The sequence below is a fragment of the Pecten maximus genome, chromosome 15 (assembly GCF_902652985.1).
Source record: "Pecten maximus chromosome 15, xPecMax1.1, whole genome shotgun sequence".
Lineage (NCBI taxonomy): Eukaryota > Metazoa > Mollusca > Bivalvia > Pectinida > Pectinidae > Pecten > Pecten maximus.
Genome location: NC_047029.1, coordinates 26332711 through 26357720, shown reverse-complemented (window position 1 = coordinate 26357720; position 25010 = coordinate 26332711). Strand labels below are relative to the sequence as shown.

Here is a 25010-nt window from a genome sequence, read left to right as displayed (position 1 = left end):
CTTAAACTAGACACAGTTATTAAAAAACATGGTGGGACATCAGCTCTAGCTTATACAACCGTCGGGGAGGCAACCGGCGAAACCGGGGAAAACCCTCCCACAGTAAGGCAATTGTTGTGAAAACAAGTTTACATTTATTTTTACCCGTTCGGTATCCGTCCGTACAATATAAAAGCGACCTATACTAAATTGAACATGCTTCGTATCTATACTTGAGTCATCTACCAACCTACACAGTACCAGAGCGATCTGTCTACGGTTATAAACTCTTTCCCGTATCAAGGGGTCCTTAAATGAGATCTTTCTAGGGAATTTCACTCATGAAAATAAATTGAAATAAAGTATCGACTACTGCTTATTCGGCAGTGTTATTTTCAACTCACGCCATCTTCAGGGATGCAGTTTTTGTCGTCAAAGGGCGACACTCTGATTTTTGTTGTTATATAGCTGATGTTCATAGCTTAAAATCTGAGTCATATTAGTCATCCGTACTGTTTTAATTAAATATTTCTTATAATGTTCGTGTCTGGTGTTGTTCTTAAAAACATTTTGTCTTGATTACTTTAGCTTTCTTCATTTTTCTACCTTTACTTTTGGCTTCCCTTTGCATACTTTCCCATTTTCTTCTTGCACTTTGTCGTGAACCAGAACATGCGTCTTTGGTTTCAATCCTGTTATCAATTCTACCTATACATTTAGCGTCCGTTTCCAGACATTTTCTCCCTGCCCTCTGTCGTGAACAGGAGAATACATCTTTGGTACCAAAGAACTCGTGAATCACGTTATCATGGATCTCGTTGTTCATCTTCTCAAGTACTGTTTTTGAAGTTATAAAATAGATGTTCTTTATCATTAACTGATGTGTCAAAAAAGTGAAGGTCTTGCTGCCTATATGTCATCTATCTGTAAATTGTACTCTGAAGAGTCGGCATGGGTTAAATAGGTGTTCTGTCGTGGATCCATATTTTGTCTACGTAATTAAAGTGAAAAGCATACAGGAATGTCTGTGAAAAATTTAAATGGAAAATCCAATGTTGATCGTTCGATTAAGGTGTACCTTCTGTTTATACATGTGTACAGCGTTGGAAATTCTGAAGGCGGTAAATGAGGGCTTGTTTGTAGTTGTGAGGAAGGCTTTGCGCTCAGCATATTGTGAGTGGGACGACTGGTTCGATAGCAAAGATCCCACGCAGTGGAACTGTCACTATATAATGTCCTTTGATATGAAACTTTCTGCGATTTGTTGCTGTTAATGAGATTCTTTATATATTCTATACTATAGGTGGATGTTATTTAATTCCCTTTGCGACTAGCAGTGTTTGCGATGTTTACAGTGTACAACCTTTAAACATTTAACTGCTTTGTGTGTTACCAATTATGTCAGCCTTGCAGATAAACTTCATGTAATGACTACTACAAATAACCAGACAAGACAGTTTAATGATTATATGTACATCGGTTTACGTCCTATACATATTGTGATTTGATTTAATGCAGGTTAGTTGTCTCCGACAGAGTAATTATTTAGTAAGAACAGTGATATGACAGTGAAATTACGTCGTAACCATGGTTACAAATATGACGTCACAACTAAGAGTTATTGCTGTCATTTACCATACTTCATACTTCTTTCTAGTTTGTTGTAATGTTATGTAAATGTGAAAATAATTATTTGAATTCCCTTAAGTTGTGTAAACAAATCAGCTAATATTTTTTAAATCAGATAATTTTTGTTAGTTAATGATTGACAGCCTGACGCATGGTGTAATGTCATCGATATATAAAATTGAGCTTTGTTTGTTCTTAATGCCGAACATGATTTTTATTTCTTTATCGTGTTTTATTATCTTAGTTTCTTTCTTTGTTTTATTTCTTTATTCATTTATTCTATATCCTTATAGTTAATTATTTGATAATGAGCATCATCACCGCATGAGAAATTTGAATTTTATTTGTTTGCAAAAAAAAGATGATATATTTGAACAGTGTTTTGAATTGTATTTCTACATTATTTGAGATAACAGCAAGTATAAACAACTACTTTTCAAAATCAAAAACAGATTACATTAGTTCAGGACATTAAAGGGAGGAATAGCATGGACACACCTCAGTACTGTTTGAGACGTGTGGAATTATACAATTATGAATGTTTACATGACAATTGGCCTTCTGGTTATAATATTTTACTTGTAGTTGCTGAGTTTAGTGTGAATGTGTCTTAATGCATAATTAACGCCATATATACCTCATATCGGTAAGTGAACATCATACATAGAATAAGTAGATAAAATGATTTGGGAGGAAGCAGGTCTCTAATTAGTCTATTTTTAAATTGGGCTTACCAGGTAAAACTAATCCACATCATCAACATGTGAATCATTGGTATGTCCAGAGAGAAAAAATGAGAACATGTGATCTAAATGATGAACATATGGAATGAATTTACCAAGATCTTAAAACATGTGGTACGTATATAGCGTTGTGGTACTTTAATAGCACAAAATATTGTCAAGCTGTCTTTGTTAATTGTATTAAATATTTCATACATAAAAAAATAATTAAACTATTTTTATCATTAACATTTTTATGCGTTATTTAATTCAAATCAAAGTCTAATAAGAAATATTAGGCAGGTTTGTACAGCATATAAGGGATCTGCGTTCCATCTCAACGTAGTTAATTACTGTCTTCACAAAGCTACATTCATTATGTGTGAGGAATTACATACCCACTGTCGGCGCTACACTTTGGTTTGTTTAGTTTGCTTTGTTTTTGTTTAACGTCCTATTAACAGCCAGGGTCATTTAAGGACGTGCCAGGTTTGGAGGTGAAGGAAAGCCGGAGTACCCGGAGAAAAACCACCGGCCTACGGTCAGTACCTGGCAACTGCCCCACGTAGGTTTCGAACTCGCAACCTAGAGGTGGAAGGCTAGCGTTAAAGTGTCGGGACACATTAACCACTCATCCACCGCGGCCCCTTGGCGCTACACAGTACACATGGTAATATATCAAGATTATCAACCTCATCAAATATCTTTCCTGTCCTTATACAAGCCTAAGCAGGGGTAAACTTGAGTATGTGTGGGGTTTATGGTCCCTGTTGATCAATTCAAATGGTCATCCAGAGGCTAAATAAATCTTACTCTTCAATCCCCGCTGTCTTCATGGCGTGGGTCAAAGACAGGACATAAATCATTTTAGCATCTTTTATTCTTATCCCTAAGTTTGACCAGTGCGTCACTGATCTGTGATATCACTGATCCGTTAACTACCTGCTCCAACCTCCACCTAATTTACATGTCAGATTTGTATCGGCCCTTTGATTAACAGGTAGGGAAGCCAGAAATTTCACCTAAAACTAGTCGTGGTCACGTGATCAATGATCATTATCCTAAGAAGTTCCAGACAATCGCCCTATTGTTCTGAGTGCCCAAATTTTCCAGTCGCATTTTAAAACACTCCACGTGTACTTGTGGTCTCACTGAGACTAGATTGTTCAACTACTCCCGACACCACCATAGTCAACAGTAACGGACGTTGTTTAAAGGATTACATCAACTATCTATGTGTAGCCCTGGAAAATACTAGCCGCAATATACTGCTCGGCTAGAGAGAGAGATCGAGCTCGATCGGTTGAGCGTAAGACTAGTAAGCAAGAGGTCCCGGTTCGATCCCTAGCGGGAGGCAGTGCTTTAAATTTAATTAACATGCGCTCTGTCACATATGTTATTTGTTATGTCTAGACTCGGACGTGGACGAGTGAAAACGTTAGGCTAGTTATACTAGTGACAACGTTAGGCTAGTTACACTAGTGACAACGTTAGGCTAGTTACACTAGTGACAGAGACAATATCATACTCGACATAAGTGATCCTAGCAATATGAACGGTACGGACAACTCCCGAGGATACCAAAAATCTGAGAACTGGACAGTAAGTAAACTAAACACTTACTTACTGGACCAGCATATAAGACCTCCGAAAGGCTTCATGAATGTCATGTTTGTCAAGTTATTCAGTCGACGACAGTATAAGAACTACATCCTCAGATTTTGTCAGTAGCTGCAATGTTACATCACTAACTAACCTGTCAGCTACTGATTCTGAGCCTCACGGGGCGCCACTCCATCACATAGCCACGTCGCCCGGCTTGAACAATAAACACAGCTGCGTTAACAGAAGTTTCAGCCATGTCAGGCCATTGCCTGACCCTTTGGCCTAACGGTGACCTCACAGACTCAGAGTCCAGCTACACAACTCCAGACAAGACTTTCATCGAAGTCCGGCCATTCATCAGCAGATCATCGACGGTAAGGACGTAAATTTAGCCTACCTATTATTGCATTTGCATGATATTACAATATAGCGGTCTTTGCGTGCGGTCCAGCTCCAAATGGATCGAAGCCTTTGTAAATCAGTCATACTCAGAGGGATCGTCAAGTCTAGTGTATATCATTATAAACGGGTTTAAATCGCAAAGCGCCTCTCAGCTGACGAGCAATGGATATGTACGAACGAAACAATGAACCTGACCAGAATCTATCCTGTCTCTATTATCTACGAGTCGTCTTGGTCATCAGTACTCTTACGTCAACGAGGCGTTAATGTTACATGTACATTGGCTTTTAGGGACAATCAGCTTTATGGCATAACCTGCTCAGAGAATAGGTGCAACATTTGTACGATGTGTAACATTGCGACACAAACAGACGATTTCTGCTCCATTTTATTAAATGACTTATAGTGATCATTATCAATAGCCCTAAATGAAATCAAAGAAAAAACATGGTAATGGGAACAGTAACACCGATGGGACGGCAGCGTAAAATAACTTTTCTATCAATGAACAAGCTTTTGACGAATGTGGTGTTTTAGCCTGACAACATGACTGATAGGATTCCATCATTGAATTGGATGCAACCGTGAATACTTAGACTGGCCCCCTGTCTCTAGAATATTCAAATTATAAATATAATTGAGTTTTAAGATTTTGGTCCCTAGGATATGTTTCAAAATAGGGGAGATAAGCTAATATTAGAATATAGCTTGGCAGTTTTTTATTAAGGATTTTAAATTTGATTTCAATGATGAGTCAAAATATTTTTTAAAACATGGGATAGTATTTTCAATCAAAATGACTCCGTGTACATGAAAATATTAGATAAAAAATATATAACCACGGATTCTGAATTTTACGTCGGCACTTTCTGATTGGTGGTTTATGATTTTTACTCATCCAATCAAAATCAATATATTCTTAATATACAATATTAAACAAAATATAATAAAGCACAAAATATAGTTTTGCACAATCGTGAGTAACAAACTATATTAATCTAAACGCAAAACAAAACATACAACAAACAAAAGCAAAAATTCAAAATATCACTGCAAACTTGAAATAATTTTATTTCAGCTTGATTTATCCTTTAGGCATTGAATTTTATTTTTTATAGTTATATGCTGAATTTTTTTTTTGGAAAATACACATTAAAACAAGTTACAGGCAAAATAAATCTGAGAAAACCTTATTAATGCGTTGAATTTAATATATTAATATATATATATATTTGTATTGAAATTGCATTTAAATGTGATTTATATCTCACATGTCTATTTCCAAGCAATATTTGATTGCGATGGGTCAGCATTGTCAATAAAATTCGTTCGGCCTCACTCCTTGGCCAATGTTTCAAGCATCATTTTCATGAAGTTTGCAGAGCGTTTGCCAAGAGCTCCATTTGCGCTCATTTTGCCATTCTTTAAGGCTTCCTTCAGCGAAACTGTGTTCGTTGGGTTACGTTTCATCGTAAGGTCACTTCCGGTAGTTTTTGTGTTTCCGTACTCTTGTTTGTTGTTTAGCAACGGAGATCGTCTATAGATGACGTCATTTGCTGCGTTCCTGTCACATATATCGCTACACTTGTCTAGAACATAGTAGCAATAGTCCAAACACTTCTGAGACCTCAATGCACACTCTAGCTCGCTTGTGCAATCGAAAAATTCGCTAGTGCACTCAGACTGACAATCTAGATATGTGTCATTTGCTTTGATTGGTTGCATGATTGATCCAATCAAAACGACGGTAGCAAACAGAGAAATTGTCTGAAGATTCATCTGAAACACATTAATGAATTATTATTTAAAGGGGTTTCCAATGAAACAAATGACAATTTTAGGATAAAATTGAACAAAATACCAATTTAAGATTGTCTATATCACTAACCATATTCCACGTTCTGGTCCCAGTTAAGTGAATAACCAGTTTTCAAAGACATAAAAGAATGTGATTATGGACACTCTATAACGATATATTAGAAGATATCTTCTCATTGTCTGTAAAATGAACCATTCATAATCTTAAAAAACAATTATGAGTTATCATGAAATGGTTCAATTCAAATTGATATGTCAACCGCTAAGCAAATTTTATATCATTTTATGCTATTTTATGAAAAAAAAATGTATACGGATTTTTTTTATGATAAATGCGGGACGGAACTGAATCAATTCTTCCGTTAAATATGTTTTGGTCATTTCTTGAGATGATTGGTGTTTTTGTATGGTTGGAGACGTCATAAACAATCATAGACATTGGACCTGCTTAACGAGACAGATGAGGGGAGGTAACTCTTACACACTCGTTGAGTCGCCTTTTCCGTTTAATGAAAATTGCTCTCATCATTCGAATACCCTCCAGACTGGTATTTTTTAATTGGCGATCAGGAAACGAAATCTCCAAATATTTCTATATTTAAGATTAAAAATGTAGAATACATTTCCAGGAAAGTACAGAAATGGCCGCGCTGGTTAAGCTGGTCGAAGTGATTATGAGGTGAAATTTAGCTTGTTTAGAAATTCTGATACTTAGTAGTAATAATGAGTTTGCATGGTATAAAGCAGTCGATATTAATATGCCTGTATATGTAAGACGAATGTGCGATTCAGCAGGACAGATTGGTCCATTCAACGGTAGCAAAGAATGCATTTCTTAGACGAGTTACTTCTAACAAACATTATGAACTATCAAATTGCTAATCATGATCCAGTTCTATTGACTTTAAAAACGTAGGAACAAAGATATGTGGGACACACCAATTAACGGGTACAGTATGTTGATTGGAAATTCACGCGAAGTCATCGGGAAAATCGAAGGACATCTGAGACACGAAACAAATATCTAGCATCGATGGAAGTCCAATAAGTAAACCATATTAATAATCCCACCTGTCCGAGAGGTTACAGATAAGCATAGTATGTCAGCTGAACTTTATTTAAAAAAATAACAATTGCGGATCTTTCAGCAAAACACAGCCACATCATTTTAAAAGGCATTAACAATCCTGAAAATAACATGATTATCATCTGTTTCCGCCAAAGAATGCACAATTTAAAAAATGTCTTCCTATTTCCTGCCATTTTTTTTAATGATATATTATTTGCTTTTGTCCTTTATTTCAATCCTAACTGCACGGTACCTGTGAGTGACCTTGGTCTTTTGTTTTAGCTGGGTACTATAGACGTTTGAAGATAATGATCGTCAAGGTAAAAATTATATTTTATATAACAGCTTTATTTCGAATCTTAACATATTCTACGATTAAAGCTTTTATAATTAAAAATCTATGAACAAGAAGTTTAAACTACAATAAGCCTTAAATCTATAAACAATAAACGATTTTTCCTAACCAGAGAAAATAATTCGTGAAATGAAAAATTCGGAATTCTTTTCTTATTGAACAAGACATAAATCTAATTATTGCGCATACATATCTCAGAAATGCGTACATAGATGTTATTTGGACAGACATTTGCGAGTAAAATATGGTGTTTTTTAAATGATATTTCATAAAACAGCATTATCTCGAATCTTAACGTAATCTATGATTAATGCTATTTATAATTACCTGTCTATGAATAACTAGTTTAAAATACAATAAACATTAAACCTTAAACCTATAAACAATAAACGAATTTTCAGAACCAAAGAAAATTAATTTCGGAATTATATACTTATTGAACAAGGCAACAATCTAATAATTGCGCATATATATATATCGGAAATGCGTACGTAGATCTTAATCAGACAGACATTTGCGAGTAAAATATGTGTTTTATATGATAAAATCACCATAACGTCCTTACCTTAGAAATCGTTCAAGTCCACCAATGCTTGGAGAAGGGATCGATGTACACAAGTACTCACAACACAATTTTTTATCCCTCGGTCGATTTTTTTGGACACTTATATACTGTCGCAGAGGTCAATGATACGTTCGGGCGTTCAAATGTCACAACTTTAAATGCAATATTTGCATAATATTGGTCAATTACTGCATCGAGTTGTTTGTTCAAAGGATGCTAAAATATGGCACGTGTCATTCATAGTATGATAATTACCATCAAAATGGATAGCAGTGATAAGAAAATTGACGATATCCGTCATATGTAGTATAGAATTGTAATATATTCCTAAATATGTAAGAGATATTCAGCATTTTCAATGATTGGCTTGACAGGGCAAAATGCCATGGCATTAGAACTCGCACACACAAAAAAAAACAGATTGTTTACAGGTCGTCATAACCGTAATTGGCATTTATCACGCAAAAAATGTTTATAAGATGCATTGCTCCCATTATACAGATCAAAATATACTACCTAATAACCTTGTATCGATGGCAAGGAGGGGGGTGGGGGGTGGGGGGGGGGGGGGGGGGGGGGGGGGGTTACGCTGTCGATATGATCCGGTTTTCTGATGAAGGACTCGCACAACTAAATCAACCAATCAGCTGGTATTTCTCCTGAACCATGTCCCTGAGGAAAATGTGTTTCTTAGGTTTGTAGCTGTTTTCCTGAGTAAATAACAAACGAAATGGGTACTTTCTATATACGAGAATAAAGTGTAGGGTCTTGATGGTTGGAAAATCAAAAATATACACTCCTACTGAAAACAGAATGACGTAGGATTCGAGGTGTAAAAAGGCGGGAATTCCCAAGGTGGGGCTACCCCCAATGTACTGATAATGTCAGGGTTACTGTCTTCCGAGTACCCGTGTGCTCGAATATGCCATTAAACCTATACAATAACAACATTTATCCGATAGAAAAAACTTCAAACTTTAATTTGATATAAGTTTCACATCATTTGAACTTCAAACGAGCGAATAAAAGGATGAGGTCTCTAGTAATAACATATTGTAAAGTATTTAGTTGTGAGAGTCCTGAAGAAACATTGAATCTATTTGTTATACATGTATTTCCGGTTCCGGTTTCATCAATATCGCTTCTTTATGATTTCCCATAGGAAAACATTACAGAATTCAAGGAAAGTTCCTAGCTAAGATGGTATCCTTAAATCCAATAATACTTTCCCATGTGAAGTTTTAAGTTAAGGAACTCTGATGAAAACGGGGCCTAGTATCGATCTGCTTGTGACGATGTGATACACATGTATGTAATTACATTGTACGACTGCAGGCTAGTTGTTATCAAAAATCTGATTTCTTATGTTAACTTATTTCTATGTTGTTCTTTTCAAACTTTAATCAGGCACTGGTATTAATTATTAATCCGTGTTTAGATAAAGAGTTGATCTGTTGGTGGGGATGAATGACGAAAGGTAACAATATTAAAAGATTCAAGCAGGATGTTAATAAATTGATGTGCATGTATATTTGATTGGAAAACTAAAAAATATATATATATACACAGTAAACGCTGTATTCATTGTTTTAAACAGAAAAACTGCATGTATTACTCAATTCGTATTTAAGGTGACAGTTTTAACTTGTAACTCTTCTATACATTACAATATTTTGCTGACGACAAAACAATGGAAAACAAATCTTCACAATATATTACATAGTTGATATGGGCACTTATACCTATATGATATGTAAGACAACCTGTTGGCCAATTTTAAAGATAATAGTTCAGGTACATTTCATTATGAAACTGGTTGGTATTTATTCCACTAACAATCAAATCTGTTCCAGCAGGTGCAGTTGTTTGGACTGCGACAAAGGGCCATGGGAAGAGTGTTCAGTAAGAGTTTGGCGGTTTTATGTTCGAATCAATGTTCAGTCATGTTGATTTTTAAATCAACTATTGCAGTAGTACCCTTGGCAAACTTCTGTTTTGAAACGAGGAAGCTGTGAAAAGAAACACCGGATACGTAGCTGTAGATGTACATACAATGTACTTCATCTTTCTTACTTTTTTTTCGCCAAGGAATAGAAAACAACATAACAGAGAATCGCTAAAGCTTTGCAAGGACACCCTTGAAAATATACAAGGAGAAAAAGACCAAGCGTTCATGAAGGGAAAGCGTCTTCTGTTTCCTTGACGGCACCCGCCATACCAATCTAGGTCACGGCGACACCCGCCATACCAATCTAGGTCACGACGACACACGCCATACCAATCTAGGTCACGGCGACACCCGCCATACCAATCTACAGAAAATGTAGGTCAAATCCGGGTTAAGTCACATTCTCAAATTTAGAAATAGGTTGGTGACAAAGGTTTCAGGAAAATAGAACGATTTGGTTAAGTAATTGGAAATGGCTAGAAAACTGAATCTGTCGGTATACAGGAATCACATACTCGAATCCTAGGCTGGTCCTGTTGCGCACGGAATACATATTTACACCTACACATGTACCTACATGCTTGTGGTATAAGTACAACTCAGATTTACCCATAGCTAAATAAATCCATTAAACATTGTGTGTAACCTATTGTAGCCATTACTGACAACAGTAGGCGCACATGTACTTGTGCCTTATATAATTGATATGTAAACAGACCGAATTCTTAGGGCGATGTCTGAAGGTCGTACTTCCCGTTACACTATAAGCACTCGTACATCGTCCATATAAATACTTTTTCGATCTATGAAATCAATTCATGCATACCTAATTTTGTTGTGTGCGTATATATATATAGTGTACATTGTACAAGAAACGCACAAATCAATAGGACGTTACAGTAGAGTTATGTATGCCGAATCAAACATAAAAAAACCTGTATCGTGCAGCTGTTTCGTCCTTCTAGGACACATCAATCTTGCTAGATGCCGAAAGTGTGGAGATCCAGAAGGGAAGTAAAGAAAATCAAAATGGGAATCATCAAATTGGAAACATCAAATGGGAAACATCAAATGGGAATCATCAAATAGGAATAGTCAGATAGGAATCATGAAATGGGAATAATCAAAATAGGAATCATCAAATGGGAAACATCAAATGGGAAACATCAAATTGGAAACCACCAAATGGGAATAATCAAATAGGAAACATCAAATGGGAAACATCAAATGGGCAGCGTCAAATTGGAATCATCAAATGAGAATCATGAAATGGGAAGAATCAAATAAGAATATTCAAACGTGACACATCAAATGGGAATCAAATTGGAATTATCAAATAAATGCTAAAAATTCAAATTTCAATAAACTCAGTTTATATATAAATAAATAATTTACCACATCATTTAATACATTACAAGTACTGACAAAAACTAATTTTAGATTAATTTAACAATTTAAAGTAAGCTTGCTCGACTTCGATATCGTAGCTAATTAATTTTGCTGTATGTGAAAAGTGGTGAGAAAAGGAAGGGGAATCTAAATACTTTATTTTGTTAATGCTGTTGGAGCGGCAACGATAGTTCATGCATATGAGACAATCGGGAACCGTCGGCACTTTCCGTAAACGATTTACGGAAAGTGCCGACGGTTCCCGATTGGCATATGAGCATCAACACCGTTACATCAGTTAATCCGATGGTTAGAACATCGCGCACTTTTTACCCTAATTGGTCTAGATGGCGCGACACGTTGTTAGGTACCCACCAACTCTTACAAGACACTGCCTCAACTGGTTGTTCAGGAGAGATAAATATAGAAAACAAAAGATGTGCTAATAAATTGTCCTGATAAAACGGTGGATCGTAAAAATAATCGTTACTTGTGTATATTCAGGCTCAATGCATATAAACTAATCGGCGTTATGGTGATCCACGTACGCTGCGGTCCACATATCATATGCTACAAAAATCACGACAATATAATGAGATAAACATCAGTAATATTCAGTTATTCACTACATTAACCTTGATGAATACATAGATGTTCTCTGTCTCTGGATATATCATCTTCACATGACATAAAACCCGGAGCAGTGGTGAGAGTAAGATGTTTGGAACACTAACCACCGCCAAGACATCCTTGATGCTTCAGGGTTTACGACCACTTTCGCTTTCTGCTCCACTGGAGCGTGTCATTGTTAATTGGATGGTTTGATAAAGCGTCAGAACCTGATCAGTCCATTAGCTGATTTAGTCACGATAACAGGGGATGTACATCAAAGTAATGTACTATTGTAGTCTTTCTGCTTTATAATTCCAATAAGTTAACTGTTTATATATCTCTATATCACAGCAACATAGCCCTCTTAAAGCGGTTCAACGCTCATTTCATCTTCCTTCGATGTTTGTCATTACATAGTCAATGGGTGTATAGAGAGAGTGGATGAACGTAACACATAGAGTATTTAGGACGACACCGAAGGTTGTTTTGCAATTATTGTTTCGGTTTGAATGTTCATAACACATAGAGTATTGAGGACGAGGCCGGGGGTTGTTTTGCAATCGTCGCCTCGGTTCGAATGTTCGTAACATAAAGAGTATTGAGGACGACGCCTGAGGTTTTTTTGTCGTCTTGGGTTGAATGTTAATCGTGTTGACCCTTAATACAGGCATAAAAACTTACAATAATTGTTTAAAAGGCGAGATATTCAACTGGACGGATTAGACATTAGGAAAATAAAAGCGTTATGTGATGTGATACTCATTACCAACCACTCTGGTCGCGTCATAGCCTTTCATCTCTTAGTGAGAGTCAATTATAATATTAATAATATCAGTTTCTCTGAACAAGCAGATGGCAAATTAGTCTAAAGATAAAAAAAATTAAATTAAAAGTCGGCATGTGTATTTTATACATCTTGCACATTGTCACCTGCCTCATGCCTCAGTAGATGTCAACGATACATATGACATATGGCAAATGTGTACATCCGTTCAAAGCTAATGTACGTGTGTATTTGAAATAGGTGTTAGTTTCAAAGACCCGTTCAAATTTCAGTCGTCAACAGTACAGCATGTATTGCAGCGCAAGTGTTTAAAGGATAGCGATTAACTAAAAGGTATGTTGTGTGTATATTTAAATATAGCAGCCATTTATATATATACTGTATACTATAACTGTAGGTCAAATTGTGTCTAGACCATTTCTTCTCAAACGCTGGAAGGGCTGTACTTACTCGGGTATGTAGCGTCTAGTTAAGCTAATTGTATGTCATTTCAGGTAAAAATGCATCTATATGTATGTTTGGTATAATTTGAATTTAGTTTATTCACAAAATTTGATACTAATTTTAGTGAAACGTTAGCGTTAGATTGGTATTTTTAGTTCAGAGTAATGGCGACCACTGAATTCAATAGATAATTATTTCTCACATTCTATGGAACTAGCGAAGCGTCGAATTCAAGAAGTAATCGATCTCTCGTGGGCGACGATATTTTTAAATAGCATATTTAATATACTCACTTGGCCAGTAAACCAATGGCCCCTTGATTACAATACTTTTTTGTCATAGCCAAAACACGTATCGGTGCAATCGAGCCGTAGAATACCGAGTCACAGCTTTTAAAATGATTTTGAAGGAACTGGGTTATTTCAAAATAAGCAAATGGAGAACATCACAGATTACAACACTATTCTATATCTGCTGAAAGCTTTTTTTCACTTTTTTTTTGGTTTTTTTTTGGTTTTTTTTTCATTTGAATACACCATAACCTTGGAATACTAATAGCCTTTGCAGGCCCCGGTTCAGCCTACTGCGTGTATTTAGTAGAACATTACGGTCCAGGTTATTTTTGGATATTGTTTACCATATTGTAACCAGTAAGATACTCACAGTATGAAGGCTGTTGTGGCCAAATTAAAAATATCGCTTTTGTTTCCTTCCAGCGCGACATTCCAAGGTAAAACACGGTTATTGTATGATGAAATGTAATACAGTATAATGGCGGGAGTAGTATGTTTATTGAAATGAATTACTGTGACACTTGTCAAATGTCGCTCAATGTCCTTATTGTAGTCATTTCGTTGCCTATCGACCTCTATTGTTTGGTGGTGTGTCTTTGGGTGAAAGAACTCGATGAAGTGAAAAAGTTTGATTATACTTCCTGGGATAAACAGAACACCATTGTATTCATATATATGGTATCCCAGTGTTAAGGTCTTTGGATTTTTACTACACCATTCATTGACTAAAATGTGGGCGATACAGCGTTAATGTATCTCGTGTGTGACCTCGGGCATTTAGATAGTATACATGTAAGTCGTAAATGTATCCAGAATAACCAGCATCTTATGTTTATGTATTATAGAGCTGGGAAGACGTTTTGAGTTTATTAATAAACGGAGAATATGGACATTATAGAGAAATCATAATTACATGTATTACTGAAAATCGATAAAATAAGGTAAAATATTAAACTAAAATGGAGATCATTGAAAAACAAAATTTAGCGGGCCAGGGGCTGACGTATTCTGCTTCACACCATAATTTATTTTTCTTTAATCGTGCAAACTAAAACAATATCATTGGCTGATTTGGTTTTTTGACGAATGTTGTTGAAATTATGTCAAATTGTTCATAACAATTTATGTAGTTGACATTATTTCTAACTTCATTTATGTTTTAAGCGACAGATTAACTATATATTGGCTGTATGATATATTATACATACTCAAACGAATCAATAAAGGAGTTTCAACAATGAATGTGAGTGATTTAGGACGCTGCAGTTAGTTCGTTTTTGTCTCCCTGTGATAACAAGGAACAGATTTATAGTGCGGCCTCAGTGAAATGCTTTAGAACTTATTTAGCGACGTAAAGATAAAACATTAATCCTTACCCAAAATAGAAGGAGCATCATCAACAGAGACCCTTTGGAAAGTAAACAAAGATAAATTATGGCCAAGTGTTTTGGAAAGTTAAGAGTCTTCCGTTTCAACGACCTCTATGTCAAGTCCAGGTATACTTGCTCACAAAACAAGAACTTGGGAATAATGTCAATAATAATGAGAGACAAGCATGTAAACTTGACATTTTATATGCATACCTATGCGCTTCTTCTCCGGGGTGGGGGGGTACTACCACTTAATGTTGTACATAATTATAATTATATATGTGGGGTATATTTGAGATCAATATTTCATTGAATGATCAAAAGGTGTTTATTTTGGACATGTTTTAGCGTATAAGCGATTTTTGATTACAAATCAATGCTATAAAACACTAACAAATATGCGGCAGAAAACAATACCCAAAACTGCAGTTGCATGAATTATAATCTGTTTTGATGTCTTTTGTCTTTCCTGCCAAAATCGCTAAAATGAGAAAACCACTTAAAATATATACGATAACAGTATCACCAGTATTAAGACAAATCATATTTAGACAACAAAACCATAACAAAATACAATTCCAATACATTTTATCAAAATATAGCTTATATTTTGATAGATAAGAATATTGTATTTTTTACTTTTCCAGTTGAAGAATGCCTTCATCGTCTTTAAAAATGTCGGCGACCAGCGAGTATTTAGAGGGCCTAATAGACGTGACTGGAGGGTTCTCAAGATTCCAGGCTTTGATGTTTGCGTCCGTAAGCTTTAGCAAAGTTGGACCCGTATGGAGCATGCTCGTTATGACGTTTGCTGGCGCCATTCCACCATGGCGATGTGAAAATGACGCCAACAGTAGTACGTCATACAACCATACGAGTTCTCACAACAGCACGTGGAATCTGACTACAATAATGGAAATGTCTCACATCAACAATGTTATACTTCATTTAATAATTCTACATCCGATGCGTGTACCAACTTCCGGTTTGATGACAGCATGAATACAATCGTTAGTGAGGTGAGTCTGACCACAGTAGAGAACTTCCGACATACAATTGTAGTAATGGCATTTTCTTCATGGTGATACTATATGACTTTTAGAACGGCCAGTCCTTGATATAATGCCACTCTTTCATCTGCCGTTTCACCAACCGCCAACCTATTTCAGAACTATTTTCTGATCTCAATAATGATATAGATTACACCTCGACACATATACAAACTCCTCTGGATATTTCGTCTGTTAAGTTATGGCAGTATAACACAAGTTTACTTAATACCTTTATAACGATTTTGATATTCAAATGAAATTCAAACACATCAGAACCATCGTCTAAATTCGTGTTATATCCAATAAAAGTCTTCACAAGAATATAATCTGAACTCAAGTCGTTACTGAAAGGCCGATTATCGAACAATTTTATAGTGTCATCCCACTGAAATGTCGTGGACGAGTGACACATTGACCGCTCACATTATACACACAATCGCTCAGCCATCCTTACTGCTAACTTAAAAGCTGAACCTACAGCAAAGTGCAGCAAGTACCAGTTTGACTCTAGTTTGTCTCGGCCATGAGACAGACCCCACAACCTTCCTTACCGAGCGAACACTCAACTAAAGGATAATAGGAGAGGTTGTGTCTAGGTAGACATTACGAAGAAACATTTAGTTCGAATGAAAATTAAGTCGCCGCTTACGAATGATGCAATGTTGGATGTAGACACAATTCTTACGTCTTACCTATTGATTAGCATTAAGAATAGCTACGCTCAAAATAATGATGTTTATAACGGTATGCGGTATAGCGTTGATTTAAGTATCAAAGATTTTATTTTATTCTTTTTTTTTAATTTGTTTTTAAGCATATGTTCCCATTGCTTACTTTTTTCTTTAAGTTCATTTGCAATGTTGCTCTGTCTTGTACTGTCTTATTTCACATGTCTCGACATTAACATGTTGACAGTGGGCCTTGGTCTGTGACAAAGATTGGGTGCCCTCCACCATTACGACAATCCAGATGACTGGCCTCCTGATAAGTGGGCTCGCGGCCGGCCACATAGCGGACGGAATCGGCCGGAAGCCAACCTACTTTTTATCTTTACTGCTGCTTGCCTTTTGTAACGCAATAGCCGGATTTTCTTCTTCCTGGAAAATGTTTGCAGCCATGCGATTTTTGCTCGGGTTCGGGACCGGATGTTACCTGACCGTATTTTATACATTTATGATGGAGTTTACGCCTTCCAGACATCGGCCTATAGTCGTCGCCTTCCCATCCTGGGCAACGTGGGCATGTATACTTGGATTCCTATCCATGTGGCTCCGTGATTGGCGCTACATCCATTTCGCTACAGCTATAATGACTGTACCCTGGGTATTCTTTTGGTGGTGAGTAGCATATTGAAATGTTACCCAGGAAAAGTAGACGAGAACAGTCTCGGCCCAAGTGTTTTTTTTTATTATGCTCCAGTCTCCTACCAACAAGATATAAAAGAACGCAATGTATTACCGTCCGGTTGAAATCATTTATACGAATAACGTACATGTGAAGGTAACCGATCAATTCTTAAAGCCACAATACTCCCAAACGACCTAAAATTCTAGTTGCACACATGTATTAATGGCAATCCAAGATGTTCATTCACGCTCTCCTAACATTAAAATGACCACTGACCTGTACGGTTGACCGGGGGAGTCCTTGAGACATCAGTGTATAAAAATAACTCTAAACATTTATATTTATCGCAATATTTGTCATTGAACCGAGAACGAGGCTATTACAACGTGCACTGTACATTAAGGGTCATCTATATAGCAGAATAATGTTGAATTTCAAACACGAATAAATACCTAAAGATTTGCACAAAACATATCATGTAATATACCAAAATGTTTGTTTGGACATGTAGCTTCTTACAATCACCAATAAATTGCTATATATGCTACCAGTTTCTTCTATAGAGTAACTTTGTGGTAAGATGTAGCATGGAATAATTCTAAGTCACGCAAATGACCAAACCTGAAAAATAGCCAAGCTGTTATGTTCACAAGTGTCTATAGCACAGGGTAGGAGCATTTGTTTGACCGGATTTTACTGTATGTACGTATAAACACTTATTTTGTTTTGACCTTGGAATGCAAATGGCGGCTGTGAATAATTTTACACAAATATGGCTTAAAGGGGGGCATTTCAGTTAATAACAATACTCCTATATCATACATTTAAGACATCTCAACATAGTAAGAAGAACATTTTAAAGTCAATTTGTTAAACTGGTGAGTTTGCAGCCTTTTTCAGAAATAGGCATATTTTACCCCAAACTCAACGGTTGAAAATTTTTTCATAAAAGTAGTCTTCTTGCCACTTCAAGAATACTTTATATTGTCTAATAAGAGCATTTTTGATGTTTTAAATACCTCCTTATATGCCGTATTTGTGTGATATCATTCACGACCGCCATTTGCAATTCAAGGTCAAAATAAAAACAGCGTTTATACATATAATAACGTCAAAGCTGGTCAAACCAATGCTCCTATTTTGTGCTTTAGACACTTGTGAGCAAAACGACATGGCAAGTTTGTGTAATATATGGGATACAAATGAGTTCATTATGTCCCCCTGAAACATGCATTTTTCTTACGTTTTGTTGAAATTTACAAACAGCTTAACAAATTACATGTCAACAGCAAGTCCCACGGTTTGCCATGATACATACTAAAAGTTCATCATGTTACTTCTGTGACATTGCACCATAATATGGATTTATAGGCCTGTAAAATATCAATGTTTTGACTGGATTTGCTGTTTAGATGCCCCTTAACTACACACATGGCCATTGTTTTCATATCGAGCATGCGTGAACTTTGCCTAAAAATGCTTTCATTTAAACATGTTTACATAATATTCGCATAATTACTGAACAAAATAAACATACATTTACATAGTTTACATTTGAATACTTAATTCTAAAATGTAGCAATATGCATACAACAAAACATCGATACTTTTTTAGATCGGTGAAGTTGACAATGTTCAAAAGCTAAACAATAATTCTATAAACGTCCGGAAAAATCGGGTTTCGTGTCTATTCCCTTTTCTTCTCTCGTTAAGTTCCAACGAATCATTTCATTTCCTAAGGAAATACTCGGGTTTTGCAGAGTCCACTCACTTTTGCATCTTTTTTTGGCAGAATCTGTCCGCGTGTTCGCAGGGCCCGCTTTCAGCGTTCCGCCATTTTGTATGGACTGTAAAACCCGCCGTTGCATTGTGGGACTAATTTTCAGAGAAACTTGGTCTGGCAGCCACAGTTATTATTTTGGGGAATTCCCCGTATACTTTCATAAAACACATTTTCTTACAGATCTTGTTTCACGATAATCTGTTAGGTATGTATCAAGTCCGAAAACTGTAAAAGCTCAAAATGTAGACATTGATATACATGTATGTTTCTTCGTGAGTATGTGGCTTTAAAGACGGCAAAGTTCTTTTTGTTATTTTTCTTCTTTAGGATCACACCCGAGAGTTTCCGATATTTGGTATCCCACAATCGAATCAACGAGGCGAAAGATATTATACGTAGGATGGCGCGCATCAATGGCAGACCTGTTCCGAACGTCAAGGAACTTCGAATGCTTGCAGATATTGACCAGACCCCAGGCAAGAAGTACTCGATAAGGGATATCCTAGCATCGAAACGACTTCGTAATTACACGTTACTGCTTGGCGTCGGATGGTAAATATTCGACGAAGAATCATTTCATTATCGTAAAAAATATATTCTTGTAGAATATATAACAAAAACATATGAAATGAAAAACAGAACAAGGTTTATTTCGGAATAATGTTTTGCATTTTTTGTTTCTCAATTATGTGATCATTATTTCGAACATCTTAAAACACCTTTGTGATAAATTTTATTTACACTTGTTATGACGTCAGCGGTTTTTTTTTACATAATTATGTAGCATGTTACTGCTGTATATTTACATTTGCTCCGCATTTCCCCATTGACACAATGCTAAGAGGCAGTTGCCACCATAAGCCTATAACACCCAGTGGATCATGTGACATTAAAAAAGGCGGGATTTTTTTTTTTTTTTTTTTTGTTGGTTCAGTTTTTTTCAAAGTTGACGAAAATGGTAAGACAATATAAATATAAGTATTAAACAGTGGTTTTAATGTTGTTATAGTCGATATGGAAGCAGATATATGGTGGGCAAATGTAGTAACGGGTTCCCATGCCATTTGCCCACCATACATCTTCCTACCATATCCACAATAACAACATTAAAACCACTGTTAATTGCTTAAATGCTACGTTAAAGTTGCAATGACGTCATCATAATATGCCGTCAGTCCACAACCTGTTTTTATTTTAGGCTGTCGTGTGGGTATGCCTACTACGCTATCTCGTTCGGCGTGCAGAGTTTATCAGGGAATCTGTTCTACAATATGTTCCTTATCACCGTAGTAGAGGTACCGGCTCAGATGTCTACTTATTTTCTTTCCAACAAGTAAGTGAGTCTTACGTATGTGTAGGACTTTAATCCTATAACCTTGGGTCAATTGGTGTATCATCCATTTTGCCTCATCGTCGGAAATCCGCGAGACTCTGGTTTGTTAGTGTCTTTTGTATTTCCGACGACGAGTTTCCCTATGAATCGGGATTTCTCCAACCACATCCTACGGCGTACATGAGCTGTACAAAGCGGAAGACACGCTGCAATTTTGAACCTTTCACTACCAATCGAAAGTTGGAGTAGAAACAAATACAGCTGTTACGTCATTCTAGGACACGTTCATTGATTGTTTGGGACCTAGAGTGTCGATACCCAGGTGGTGACGACTGAAAGAGAACTACATTGTACACTAAGTGACAGTCTCCCTGAATTCGTTAATCATCATTTTGTGCCTTCTTTACCCATCTTTGTAAGCGTCTCACGTCAATAAAAGTTTCTTAAAAAAAATACTTGCACTCCATTTTTGTAAAAACAATTTAAGTCTATTTCCTCGCCTTTCATTGAATAATATGTAGAGCATCATGATGCTGAATAATGAATATATAACTTCATCATACAGCTGTTTGGTCCCACGAGAGAATCATAATGGGCTAGACAGATATTGTACATGTAACTAATGTTGATTTTTATTTCTCCTCAGACTTGGGAGAAAACCTACAGCACTTGGGTTTTTAATGATATCCAGTATTTCGTCGGTGGTCGTCGCCGTCACACAAATAACAGGTATGATACTGTAGTTCTGTAGTCGTCGCCGTCACACAAATAACAGGTATGATACTGTAGTTCTGTAGTCGTCGCCGTCACACAAATAACAGGTATGATACTGTAGTTCTGTAGCCGTCGCCGTCACACAAATAACAGGTATGATACTGTAGTTCTGTAGTCGTCGCCGTCACACAAATAACAGGTATGATACTGTAGTTCTGTAGTCGTCGCCGTCACACAAATAACAGGTACGATACTGTAGTTCTGTAGTCGTCGCCGTCACACAAATAACAGGTACGATACTGTAGTTCTGTAGTCGTCGCCGTCACACAAATAACAGGTATGATACTGTAGTTCTGTAGTCGTCGCCGTCACACAAATAACAGGTATGATACTGTAGTTCTGTAGTCGTCGCCGTCACACAAATAACAGGTATGACACTGTAGTTCTGTAGTCGTCGCCGTCACACAAATAACAGGTATGATACTGTAGTTCTGTAGTCGTCGCCGTCACACAAATAACAGGTATGATACTGTAGTTCTGTAGTCGTCGCCGTCACACAAATAACAGGTATGACACTCTAGTTCTGTAGTCGTCGCCGTCACACAAATAACAGGTATGATACTGTAGTTCTGTAGTCGTCGCCGTCACACAAATAACAGGTATGATACTGTAGTTCTGTAGTCGTCGCCGTCACACAAATAACAGGTATGATACTGTAGTTCTGTAGTCGTCGCCGTCACACAAATAACAGGTATGATACTGTAGTTCTGTAGTCGTCGCCGTCACACAAATAACAGGTATGATACTGTAGTTCTGTAGTCGTCATACTGAAGTTTTCAACATGCCATCGACCAATCTCTACCAGAGTTGTCGTTCCTTACACTCATTGTAAGTGAGTGTAACGCTATTGTCACAAAGATCGGCCGGTATCCGGGGATAGGGGGTATTAAATCGGGAGTACACCGCTGGTTTTCAAAAAAATTGTCACACATCATTTACATAAATGGCACCGTCCGGAGGCCGTCTGGTAATCGTAAGGCGTCTGTTTCCAATGAGACATTTTGGGGGGCCGGCGAGGCAGTGAATACCGACCGAACATCTAATACTAATCGGCCGATAATCCTATGATGTCCGGGCGATAACCGACCTATTCACCGGACATCGTACGAATATTGCCTGAGTATCCTACGGACAACGAACGATGCTTGTACCAGGCCCGGCCGAATGGCGGGCGATTGTTGGGCGGTGCGATTACCGTTCGATTCCCGGCCGGATATCGGACGATACTTAAACGATGTGTGAAGGATATGTGGCCGATTATGAAAATCTAGGGGACACCGGAGAAATTTTAACTTCGAGTTAAAACTTTTCGGGCACCTCCCTGATGCTGTCTGAGAGCCCCGGCCACCGGCCGGCCATGTCTGGTGTCCGGCCGGAGTACATCCTAGGCCTAATCGGAAGGGGTTGTGACCAAAGCATAAGGAACGACAACTCTGATAGAGATTAGCTATCATCAAACTGAAGTTTTAAATATAACATCGGCATACTGGAGTTTCAAACATAACATCGCCATACTGAAGTTTTAAAAATGACATCGCCATACTGAAGTTTTTACATAACATTGCCATACTGTAGTTTTTACATAATATCTAACTTACAGATACTTATAATGGCCACAATTGTTCATTATGAACAATGATTTAAGGAACTTCAATAAACTAATGTTTGTTTCAGACCTGGAAATTAAGCATGAACTGATGAATGGTTTTGCGCTCGCGGCCAAACTTGGTGTTGCTGCTGCGTGGTCAGCCCTTATGTTACTTACCACGGAGAATTACCCGACAGTGGTCAGGTAAGATTGCTAGTGTTGGGTCAACTGACCACATCAGTTTCTCTTGACATCCGTCCTCGTTTTGGGCGAAGTGGGTAAATATATGTATCAGAATTGATGACGTTGTTAAAGATATTTAGCTGATACGATTTTTTTTTTCTTTTGAATTTGATCAAAATGGTACTGAATATTCACGGGTTATAATGGTATTGTTCGATGTTTTTATCTTTGGTTAAAAACAAATGTTCCAGTTGCGTAGAAATTTATTTAGCTATTCACGAAATTCGCAAAATAACTAAAAAGGTTTGTTTACAATTACCTTCCGATATCTTGCTCCACGATGATCCAAATTATTTGGTAGAAATTTATTATAATCAAAAGTTTAATATCTTTTATCTAACACGTCCTGATACTATTTTGCAATTATCTAGTCTGGTACTACATTGCGTCGCGAATTAATTCCCATTATGAGAGAGCAGAAAGTCGCCGGAAGCAAATATTCTATATATTTTACCAATTTGAGTGACGGAACTTTTGTTAGAGATAAAACACAAAAGAACAAATTTCGGAGATATAAGTAAGGTGTGAAAATTGTGAAATGTTATAAATGTTATGTTCAAGAATGTTACAATTGATTTGGTTTTCAGAAATATTGGATTCGGATTACAGTGCTCGATCAGTAGAGTTGGCGGTATGGTGGCGCCACAGGCTGTCTACCTGGTAAGCTGGCTGACGTTTGTCACGTGACCGCTTATGAATTTCTCACCAATGCTATATGGTTATTGAATTATAAACAACTAGCAAAATATAAAACAAAAAGAAAATATCGTCAGTACTATTTACTTCAGAAATGCACTCTTCTAGATACTCTGTAGAAACTAGAAATAAATCTTAATCGAAAATACAAAGTGTGAAACGCAACATTTTTTTCTCCAACGATAAACGGGGTTTTAATACAAAATGTATCGCGTTGACAACCGCGACAATTCGTCAACATCAAATAAAACATAAAAGCGACGAGAGGAAAGCAGATGAAATATTGCAATGTTGTATTGGTGATCGACGTTTATTGTCAATGTGACGAGTTGGTTGAAGTCGGTGATCCTATATTTTGGAGTTTGTGTACGTAAAAACATATTCTTTACAGTTTAGTTTTGTGTATGCACGTGCTGTTTACTTGTTTACAGAATCACCACTTCCCTGGTGCATTGTATTTTATATGCGGGGGCATGCTTTTCCTAACAGCATTGTGTACATCCTTCATACCGGAAACCAAAGGCAAAGCCATGCAAGATGTCATCGACGAAAACTCCACCAGAGACAGACGCACCCAGTTACATTCTTTGCTTTCTTCGGACTCGCCATCCGATGATTCGTCCGGGAATGTCGCAGAACACGTGCCTTCGAATATATCAAAACCATGACATGTTTACAAGCAAAAAAAAAAACTCGACATATCTCAGGAAAAATATTATTTGTATAAAGAAATAAAATAAACATGCAGCTAAATATTTGATAACTTTTAAATGAGGTATTATATTATCATACATACACCCATCGTGTATTTCGCAGGTAAATGTATGTATCATTAACTTTTCGTTTGATACCTAGGAGGCTGTTAGCGATTATCAAAAGTACGCGACAATTTTCAAAAATACTCATGTAAACTTATAACCTGTTAAACACTAACATCGGTCCAAAGATGAATAGCTATAAAAAGACTTAGCTCGTAAAATATATAATATGGATAAAAACATGTTATATGAGACTATTAATAATTGTTGTTAATAAAAAGAGCATATTCCCATCGTAATTTTGTTTTTGTGTTTGTTTTTTCCTTTCTTTGTTATGTTTTTTAGCAAAATAACATAAAAATATCGCTAAAATATCACTTAAAGGTAATGTTAAAAATTTGAGCTACCTTAATATAAATCAAATATTGTTTTCTGTCTCTGGGCACTACCCC

At 36.7% G+C, this 25010-nt stretch overlaps 2 protein-coding genes across 4 annotated transcripts in view; both read left to right on the top strand.

Moving 5' to 3' along the window:
- Window positions 1-2576, top strand: part of LOC117343345 (secretin receptor-like) — a gene marked incomplete in the record, with an annotated part of 57721 nt that extends 55145 nt beyond the window's left edge. The window contains 1 exon segment of the mRNA XM_033905686.1: window positions 70-2576.
- A 1502-nt stretch (window positions 2577-4078) lies between these two features.
- Window positions 4079-24857, top strand: LOC117343534 (solute carrier family 22 member 21-like). 3 transcript variants are annotated; one of them, XM_033905920.1, is made up of 9 exons: window positions 4079-4309; window positions 15632-16003; window positions 16952-17373; window positions 19494-19718; window positions 20365-20499; window positions 21146-21228; window positions 22948-23065; window positions 23692-23764; window positions 24232-24857. In XM_033905920.1, exons 2-9 carry the CDS (start codon window positions 15983-15985, stop codon window positions 24466-24468), a joined length of 1314 nt encoding a protein of 437 aa, XP_033761811.1. In that variant the 5' UTR covers window positions 4079-4309; window positions 15632-15982; the 3' UTR covers window positions 24469-24857. The 3 variants fall into 3 exon arrangements, with proteins under 3 accessions (XP_033761811.1, XP_033761809.1, XP_033761810.1); XM_033905918.1 differs by lacking the exon at window positions 4079-4309 and adding an exon at window positions 13009-13210; XM_033905919.1 differs by lacking the exon at window positions 4079-4309 and adding an exon at window positions 13258-13331.
- The last annotated feature ends 153 nt before the right edge of the window (window positions 24858-25010 follow it).